The following is a 10,960-nucleotide window of genomic DNA, read 5'->3' as shown; positions in this document are numbered from 1 at the left end:
CGCGCTGTTCCAAAAAATTCGGATCAGGTTGTGGCTGTACATCATGGCTATTACCCCCATTATCCGCAAATCTTACCTGCCTCCCATCTTTCTTTTTTCCTTTATGGGGATCATCTGAATCATCCGTGGAGTCATCAGAAGAAGAGGAAAAATCACCCCTCTTTTTCGAATATTTCTGTTTTTTGTGAACCTGCATCCAATGATATACATAGCCTCCATTGTAATCCTTTTCATCCCGATAAAATTTACTGATCTTGAATTTTTTGGTTTCAGCGCGATATTCATCCAATTGTTGTTGAAGCTCACTCAACTGATTTGTTAACGAATCTGTAGGTAATTTCATTTTGCATTTTGGTAAGCTCTGAATCCATATCTTTTTTAATTCTTCTAATTGAATTTTGGTGTATTCAATTATCAAGAGCATCAAGTCGTGGGAGCACTTGTTAAGGATAGAATTCCATTTTTGGATGAATATATTATCATCTGCAAATAGCGAAGGCGCTTTGTTAATGCGCAAACCCCTAGGAATGCGTTTAACATAGCAGTATTCCGCTAAAGTGGCAGCATGGAGTTCCATGCGTACTGCCTTTTTACGATTCTTTGCATATTCATCCCAATTACCCTTACTATTCTGTTCACCACTCTCCTCAATGTTACCTGAAGCATCAAAAAGATGGAAACCCAATAAAATGGAGCTGGCCGCTTGTTCAGTGTAAAAATGCATATTATCCATATTCCCTTAAATTAGGTAACCGACTAGGTATAACAATTACTAAGGGCAATTTGAAAAGTGCAACTCCCTATATCACTGTGATAACATATAACAAAAATAGAGAGACATATAATATAAATTTAATATTTTATTAATGTAGAAAAACCCCCATATATTCAACCCTACATAGACAAGTTAAAACTAAGCTAGCACATCCATCCACATACACCACACTAAAAAATTGCATGAAGTTTGACAAAATTAATGCATAAATGTTTCTTCTATATTTATATAATCGTACATTCAATGTTTTTTAAATGCAAATATGCAAAAAATCACGTGTATAATAATCATCAAGTTTGAAGTTCATCTGTAATAGGTCCGACAAAAGATATCTTCGTTTCGCCTCTCTGATATTGAGGCTTCCTCAGGGACTATTTTAATAGCGTTATCCTTGCAGTCATGCACTGCAAAAAATAACAAAACCAAAGTAAATCTAAACAGATATTATATAATAATGTGTTTAACACACATCTGAATATTCCAACCTTTTATCAACACAACAATTCCCCTAATGTTAAGAAATCCATTTTTGCCAAACTTATGATTGAAAAAGTTTTTATAGAAAAAATTTTTTTTAATTTAAATAATAAAGCTCAATCAACTCATACACTGAATGGCCCTATAAAGCTCCAACCATTTACTTGAGCAAAACCTATCCCTACACACACTACTCTTAAACACCTTCACATACTGCATTCAAGCCACAGGCTGCAAATGCAATAGCTCCAAAAATTTAACCATTCTCATTGTTAAATTATATCCATTAAAATCCGACTTACAGTACCATGTTCAACTCCCTGCAGCCAAATTCAAGCGCCCGAATGTTGCACCATGTCTATAAAGAGGTATTATGAAAAACTGGATACTTCAAGAACTGCCGTTCCTGTGGCGAGCAAATTTCACAGTATAATACCATTTCGCTTTCTCTTAACAAAAAGCTCTCTTTTGCCACATCAACCGGCCCACGTGTTCAAACTGTCATGATGCTGTAAAAATATATATAAAAACCAGAATGTTAGAACCTACCTACAAGCTGGTATTTTCAAGGCTTATTGAAACGCCATGCCGCCACCCTTGTCCCATACTCACGTTTCCTCGGAAGTGACGAAAACGAACGTCACACGCAGCAATACGAATATTCAAAACATTGAACAACTTTATATAGGGGACAGCATTCCCTCTTCAACAAATCACACTCCACCATTACCACCACTATACGTGAAAAAAGTTGACATAATTAAAAAAGCTGATTAGAAAAAAGCATTCCACTCAATCGGTCCATTTAACCCATTTGGACTCTCAGTGTGCCAACTAAAAATAAAACGCTGTTCTGTTCTTCGCAATAATGTTGACAAATCACCTCCATACTTCAACGTAATCTGTTTAATCACGAAAAACCGTATATCCTCCACCGCATGATTTTTTTCTACCCAGTGGTTTACTAAAGGAGCATGTTCACGGACTGATTTTATCCTACTGCGGTGTTCAATAATACGATAACGTATAGGTCTTACTGTCTGTCCGATGTAAATTAAATTACATGGGCAGACAATTGCATAAATCACACCGCTTGTATTACAGTCATACACTTGGGGGATGCGGTAAGGATATTTTAAATGCGGATGATCAAAAGACTGGCATTGCAGCGTCAGGGAGCACACAGAACAAGAACCACAAGGAACCTGTCCATGAGGAGAATTTAATGCATCAACTACTGGATGACCTTTCAACTTATCGTGTAAAGAATGGCGTTTTTTAATGGCGAATATAGGCTTGTCTCTGAAGCAAGGTAATGACGACAAAACATGCCAATGGGTACAAACGGCTTCTTTGATCTGATTGACTCTAGAAGAAAATGGAATAGTGCAAATGGGTCTAGTAGGTGATTCCTTTGGTGAATAAATCAATAAGTTATCCCTGTTAGCGTACAATGCACGCTTATATGCTTTTTTAATAACAGACTTCGAATAACCTCGGGCAAGGAATCTCTCCTTCAATTGTGTGGCCTGAATCTTAAATTCTGCAGTCGAGGTGCATAGGCGCCTATACCGGAGGAACTGACCCACCGGTATATTGTCTTTTAACTGTTTAGGGTGAAAACTTTGGTAATGCAATAGAGTGTTCCTGTCCGTACTCTTCCTGTGGACACACGTCGTCAATTTCCCGTCATAAATCTGTACCCTCATATCCAAGAACACAATAGACTGGTTATGTTTAGTAAATGTAAATTCTAAATGAGGGTCACAAGAATTTAGAAATAACATAAACCGATCTAGTTCACTACTCCCCCCACTCCAAACAAAAAACAGGTCATCAATGTAACGCTTCCAAATTTTAACATACGGATACCAAACCGAATGGTAGACATATTGATTTTCAAACTGGGCAACATATAACCCAGCCACACTAGGAGCCATGGGCGAACCCATTGGGATACCTTCAATTTGCAAAAAATACTCCGATTGAAAACTGAACACATTTTGCGTTAATGCAATTTCAGCAATCATACAAAGGAAATTTAATCTCCTAGAACTCATGTCAATTTTAGCCAACTCCAGCTTAATTATTGCAAATGCCTCGCGCTGAGGTATACAAGTATATAACGAAGTGATATCAGCAGTCAATAAAATCCAATCAGGTTGAATATCAGGTACCTCTGTTAACTGATTTATGAAATCGGTAGAATCTTTCACATACGAGGGTACTGCTGTAACTTGGGGCTGTAAATAATGATCTATCATTTGAGCAAGAGGTTCCAATACAGTGCCTATACCGGCTACAATCGGTCTGCCAGGAGGATTATTTAAAGTCTTATGGACTTTTGGTAATATATATAAGTGTGCAGTGGTGGGAAAAGCCACACTCAAGAATTGATGTTCCTTATTAGTGATCACCTTATCTTTCCTAGCTATCTCCAAAAGCTCGGTAACATGTGAATGTAATGTGGATGTAGGGTTATACTGTAATTTTCTATAAGCTTGCTGATTATTCAATTGCCGATGAACTTCTGTATCATAATCTTTCTGATTCATTACCACAATAGCGCCCCCTTTATCAGCGGCGCTAATTTTTATAGAAGAATCATCACGCAACTGAATCATAGCTTGCCATTGTTCCCTAGTTAGATTGTATTGAACGAAATCCCTCTGCGAATCCAACAAATCTACATCCCTTAATACCAAACTTTGGAATGTTTGCAACAAATGGCTTGGAGCTGACGACGGAGTCCATTTCGATGGTTTGTATAATCCACCTCTCTCTAAAGGTTTATCCTCATTCATAAAAAATTCTTTAATGTGCAACCGCCTAAAAAACTTATGCAATTCGGTACGAGTAAAAAACGAGTCATACCTACATGCCGGAACAAAAGATAAACCTTTGTTAAGCACTTCTAACATGGGTTTGGTGAGGATTTTGTTCGAAAGATTGAATACAGACGTTACCTCAGTGTGGGTAATACTCTCATTTAATGTCGCAGGTTGTAACTGGAGCTGTTGATTCTGGTTTTTTGATACCGGGACCCTCGGGTCCCTCTGGTGCCTCGAGCGCGCTGTTCCAAAAAATTCGGATCAGGTTGTGGCTGTACATCATGGCTATTACCCCCATTATCCGCAAATCTTACCTGCCTCCCATCTTTCTTTTTTCCTTTATGGGGATCATCTGAATCATCCGTGGAGTCATCAGAAGAAGAGGAAAAATCACCCCTCTTTTTCGAATATTTCTGTTTTTTGTGAACCTGCATCCAATGATATACATAGCCTCCATTGTAATCCTTTTCATCCCGATAAAATTTACTGATCTTGAATTTTTTGGTTTCAGCGCGATATTCATCCAATTGTTGTTGAAGCTCACTCAACTGATTTGTTAACGAATCTGTAGGTAATTCATTTTGCATTTTGGTAAGCTCTGAATCCATATCTTTTTTTAATTCTTCTAATTGAATTTTGGTGTATTCAATTATCAAGAGCATCAAGTCGTGGGAGCACTTGTTAAGGATAGAATTCCATTTTTGGATGAATATATTATCATCTGCAAATAGCGAAGGCGCTTTGTTAATGCGCAAACCCCTAGGAATGCGTTTAACATAGCAGTATTCCGCTAAAGTGGCAGCATGGAGTTCCATGCGTACTGCCTTTTTACGATTCTTTGCATATTCATCCCAATTACCCTTACTATTCTGTTCACCACTCTCCTCAATGTTACCTGAAGCATCAAAAAGATGGAAACCCAATAAAATGGAGCTGGCCGCTTGTTCAGTGTAAAAATGCATATTATCCATATTCCCTTAAATTAGGTAACCGACTAGGTATAACAATACTAAGGGCAATTTGAAAAGTGCAACTCCCTATATCACTGTGATAACATATAACAAAAATAGAGAGACATATAATATAAATTTAATATTTTATTAATGTAGAAAAACCCCCATATATTCAACCCTACATAGACAAGTTAAAACTAAGCTAGCACATCCATCCACATACACCACACTAAAAAATTGCATGAAGTTTGACAAAATTAATGCATAAATGTTTCTTCTATATTTATATAATCGTACATTCAATGTTTTTTAAATGCAAATATGCAAAAAATCACGTGTATAATAAATCATCAAGTTTGAAGTTCATCTGTAATAGGTCCGACAAAAGATATCTTCGTTTCGCCTCTCTGATATTGAGGCTTCCTCAGGGACTATTTTAATAGCGTTATCCTTGCAGTCATGCACTGCAAAAAATAACAAAACCAAAGTAAATCTAAACAGATATTATATAATAATGTGTTTAACACACATCTGAATATTCCAACCTTTTATCAACACAACAATTCCCCTAATGTTAAGAAATCCATTTTTGCCAAACTTATGATTGAAAAAAGTTTTTATAGAAAAAAAATTTTTTTAATTTAAATAATAAAGCTCAATCAACTCATACACTGAATGGCCCTATAAAGCTCCAACCATTTACTTGAGCAAAACCTATCCCTACACACACTACTCTTAAACACCTTCACATACTGCATTCAAGCCACAGGCTGCAAATGCAATAGCTCCAAAAATTTAACCATTCTCATTGTTAAATTATATCCATTAAAATCCGACTTACAGTACCATGTTCAACTCCCTGCAGCCAAATTCAAGCGCCCGAATGTTGCACCATGTCTATAAAGAGGTATTATGAAAAACTGGATACTTCAAGAACTGCCGTTCCTGTGGCGAGCAAATTTCACAGTATAATACCATTTCGCTTTCTCTTAACAAAAAGCTCTCTTTTGCCACATCAACCGGCCCACGTGTTCAAACTGTCATGATGCTGTAAAAATATATATAAAAACCAGAATGTTAGAACCTACCTACAAGCTGGTATTTTCAAGGCTTATTGAAACGCCATGCCGCCACCCTTGTCCCATACTCACGTTTCCTCGGAAGTGACGAAAACGAACGTCACACGCAGCAATACGAATATTCAAAACATTGAACAACTTTATATAGGGGACAGCATTCCCTCTTCAACAAATCACACTCCACCATTACCACCACTATACGTGAAAAAAGTTGACATAATTAAAAAAGCTGATTAGAAAAAAGCATTCCACTCAATCGGTCCATTTAACCCATTTGGACTCTCAGTGTGCCAACTAAAAATAAAACGCTGTTCTGTTCTTCGCAATAATGTTGACAAATCACCTCCATACTTCAACGTAATCTGTTTAATCACGAAAAACCGTATATCCTCCACCGCATGATTTTTTTCTACCCAGTGGTTTACTAAAGGAGCATGTTCACGGACTGATTTTATCCTACTGCGGTGTTCAATAATACGATAACGTATAGGTCTTACTGTCTGTCCGATGTAAATTAAATTACATGGGCAGACAATTGCATAAATCACACCGCTTGTATTACAGTCATACACTTGGGGGATGCGGTAAGGATATTTTAAATGCGGATGATCAAAAGACTGGCATTGCAGCGTCAGGGAGCACACAGAACAAGAACCACAAGGAACCTGTCCATGAGGAGAATTTAATGCATCAACTACTGGATGACCTTTCAACTTATCGTGTAAAGAATGGCGTTTTTTAATGGCGAATATAGGCTTGTCTCTGAAGCAAGGTAATGACGACAAAACATGCCAATGGGTACAAACGGCTTCTTTGATCTGATTGACTCTAGAAGAAAATGGAATAGTGCAAATGGGTCTAGTAGGTGATTCCTTTGGTGAATAAATCAATAAGTAAGGAATCACCTACTAGACCCATTTGCACTATTCCATTTTCTTCTAGAGTCAATCAGATCAAAGAAGCCGTTTGTACCCATTGGCATGTTTTGTCGTCATTACCTTGCTTCAGAGACAAGCCTATATTCGCCATTAAAAAACGCCATTCTTTACACGATAAGTTGAAAGGTCATCCAGTAGTTGATGCATTAAATTCTCCTCATGGACAGGTTCCTTGTGGTTCTTGTTCTGTGTGCTCCCTGACGCTGCAATGCCAGTCTTTTGATCATCCGCATTTAAAATATCCTTACCGCATCCCCCAAGTGTATGACTGTAATACAAGCGGTGTGATTTATGCAATTGTCTGCCCATGTAATTTAATTTACATCGGACAGACAGTAAGACCTATACGTTATCGTATTATTGAACACCGCAGTAGGATAAAATCAGTCCGTGAACATGCTCCTTTAGTAAACCACTGGGTAGAAAAAAATCATGCGGTGGAGGATATACGGTTTTTCGTGATTAAACAGATTACGTTGAAGTATGGAGGTGATTTGTCAACATTATTGCGAAGAACAGAACAGCGTTTTATTTTTAGTTGGCACACTGAGAGTCCAAATGGGTTAAATGGACCGATTGAGTGGAATGCTTTTTTCTAATCAGCTTTTTTAATTATGTCAACTTTTTTCACGTATAGTGGTGGTAATGGTGGAGTGTGATTTGTTGAAGAGGGAATGCTGTCCCCTATATAAAGTTGTTCAATGTTTTGAATATTCGTATTGCTGCGTGTGACGTTCGTTTTCGTCACTTCCGAGGAAACGTGAGTATGGGACAAGGGTGGCGGCATGGCGTTTCAATAAGCCTTGAAAATACCAGCTTGTAGGTAGGTTCTAACATTCTGGTTTTTATATATATTTTTACAGCATCATGACAGTTTGAACACGTGGGCCGGTTGATGTGGCAAAAGAGAGCTTTTTGTTAAGAGAAAGCGAAATGGTATTATACTGTGAAATTTGCTCGCCACAGGAACGGCAGTTCTTGAAGTATCCAGTTTTTCATAATACCTCTTTATAGACATGGTGCAACATTCGGGCGCTTGAATTTGGCTGCAGGGAGTTGAACATGGTACTGTAAGTCGGATTTTAATGGATATAATTTAACAATGAGAATGGTTAAATTTTTGGAGCTATTGCATTTGCAGCCTGTGGCTTGAATGCAGTATGTGAAGGTGTTTAAGAGTAGTGTGTGTAGGGATAGGTTTTGCTCAAGTAAATGGTTGGAGCTTTATAGGGCCATTCAGTGTATGAGTTGATTGAGCTTTATTATTTAAATTAAAAAAATTTTTTTCTATAAAAACTTTTTTCAATCATAAGTTTGGCAAAAATGGATTTCTTAACATTAGGGGAATTGTTGTGTTGATAAAAGGTTGGAATATTCAGATGTGTGTTAAACACATTATTATATAATATCTGTTTAGATTTACTTTGGTTTTGTTATTTTTTGCAGTGCATGACTGCAAGGATAACGCTATTAAAATAGTCCCTGAGGAAGCCTCAATATCAGAGAGGCGAAACGAAGATATCTTTTGTCGGACCTATTACAGATGAACTTCAAACTTGATGATTTATTATACACGTGATTTTTTGCATATTTGCATTTAAAAAACATTGAATGTACGATTATATAAATATAGAAGAAACATTTATGCATTAATTTTGTCAAACTTCATGCAATTTTTTAGTGTGGTGTATGTGGATGGATGTGCTAGCTTAGTTTTAACTTGTCTATGTAGGGTTGAATATATGGGGGTTTTTCTACATTAATAAAATATTAAATTTATATTATATGTCTCTCTATTTTTGTTATATGTTATCACAGTGATATAGGGAGTTGCACTTTTCAAATTGCCCTTAGTATTGTTATACCTAGTCGGTTACCTAATTTAAGGGAATATGGATAATATGCATTTTTACACTGAACAAGCGGCCAGCTCCATTTTATTGGGTTTCCATCTTTTTGATGCTTCAGGTAACATTGAGGAGAGTGGTGAACAGAATAGTAAGGGTAATTGGGATGAATATGCAAAGAATCGTAAAAAGGCAGTACGCATGGAACTCCATGCTGCCACTTTAGCGGAATACTGCTATGTTAAACGCATTCCTAGGGGTTTGCGCATTAACAAAGCGCCTTCGCTATTTGCAGATGATAATATATTCATCCAAAAATGGAATTCTATCCTTAACAAGTGCTCCCACGACTTGATGCTCTTGATAATTGAATACACCAAAATTCAATTAGAAGAATTAAAAAAAGATATGGATTCAGAGCTTACCAAAATGCAAAATGAATTACCTACAGATTCGTTAACAAATCAGTTGAGTGAGCTTCAACAACAATTGGATGAATATCGCGCTGAAACCAAAAAATTCAAGATCAGTAAATTTTATCGGGATGAAAAGGATTACAATGGAGGCTATGTATATCATTGGATGCAGGTTCACAAAAAACAGAAATATTCGAAAAAGAGGGGTGATTTTTCCTCTTCTTCTGATGACTCCACGGATGATTCAGATGATCCCCATAAAGGAAAAAAGAAAGATGGGAGGCAGGTAAGATTTGCGGATAATGGGGGTAATAGCCATGATGTACAGCCACAACCTGATCCGAATTTTTTGGAACAGCGCGCTCGAGGCACCAGAGGGACCCGAGGGTCCCGGTATCAAAAAACCAGAATCAACAGCTCCAGTTACAACCTGCGACATTAAATGAGAGTATTACCCACACTGAGGTAACGTCTGTATTCAATCTTTCGAACAAAATCCTCACCAAACCCATGTTAGAAGTGCTTAACAAAGGTTTATCTTTTGTTCCGGCATGTAGGTATGACTCGTTTTTTACTCGTACCGAATTGCATAAGTTTTTTAGGCGGTTGCACATTAAAGAATTTTTTATGAATGAGGATAAACCTTTAGAGAGAGGTGGATTATACAAACCATCGAAATGGACTCCGTCGTCAGCTCCAAGCCATTTGTTGCAAACATTCCAAAGTTTGGTATTAAGGGATGTAGATTTGTTGGATTCGCAGAGGGATTTCGTTCAATACAATCTAACTAGGGAACAATGGCAAGCTATGATTCAGTTGCGTGATGATTCTTCTATAAAAATTAGCGCCGCTGATAAAGGGGGCGCTATTGTGGTAATGAATCAGAAAGATTATGATACAGAAGTTCATCGGCAATTGAATAATCAGCAAGCTTATAGAAAATTACAGTATAACCCTACATCCACATTACATTCACATGTTACCGAGCTTTTGGAGATAGCTAGGAAAGATAAGGTGATCACTAATAAGGAACATCAATTCTTGAGTGTGGCTTTTCCCACCACTGCACACTTATATATATTACCAAAAGTCCATAAGACTTTAAATAATCCTCCTGGCAGACCGATTGTAGCCGGTATAGGCACTGTATTGGAACCTCTTGCTCAAATGATAGATCATTATTTACAGCCCCAAGTTACAGCAGTACCCTCGTATGTGAAAGATTCTACCGATTTCATAAATCAGTTAACAGAGGTACCTGATATTCAACCTGATTGGATTTTATTGACTGCTGATATCACTTCGTTATATACTTGTATACCTCAGCGCGAGGCATTTGCAATAATTAAGCTGGAGTTGGCTAAAATTGACATGAGTTCTAGGAGATTAAATTTCCTTTGTATGATTGCTGAAATTGCATTAACGCAAAATGTGTTCAGTTTTCAATCGGAGTATTTTTTGCAAATTGAAGGTATCCCAATGGGTTCGCCCATGGCTCCTAGTGTGGCTGGGTTATATGTTGCCCAGTTTGAAAATCAATATGTCTACCATTCGGTTTGGTATCCGTATGTTAAAATTTGGAAGCGTTACATTGATGACCTGTTTTTTGTTTGGAGTGGGGAGAGTAGTGAACTAGATCGGTTT

The 10,960-nt window shown here is 37.3% G+C and overlaps 1 protein-coding gene across 1 annotated transcript; it reads right to left on the bottom strand.

Annotated features, from left to right (window-relative positions):
* Positions 1 to 816: 816 nt before the first annotated feature.
* On the bottom strand, positions 817 to 4,206 carry LOC115073449. Its single transcript, XM_029571877.1, has 2 exons — positions 1,555 to 4,206; positions 817 to 1,179 (listed from the first exon to the last, which is right to left on the bottom strand). Exon 1 carries the CDS (start codon positions 4,171 to 4,173, stop codon positions 2,026 to 2,028), a length of 2,148 nt encoding a protein of 715 aa, XP_029427737.1. The 5' UTR covers positions 4,174 to 4,206; the 3' UTR covers positions 817 to 1,179; positions 1,555 to 2,025.
* Positions 4,207 to 10,960: the final 6,754 nt, after the last annotated feature.

The sequence above is a fragment of the Rhinatrema bivittatum genome, chromosome 11 (genome assembly GCF_901001135.1).
Source record: "Rhinatrema bivittatum chromosome 11, aRhiBiv1.1, whole genome shotgun sequence".
NCBI lineage: Eukaryota > Metazoa > Chordata > Amphibia > Gymnophiona > Rhinatrematidae > Rhinatrema > Rhinatrema bivittatum.
This window is presented reverse-complemented; position numbering and strand designations above follow the sequence as displayed.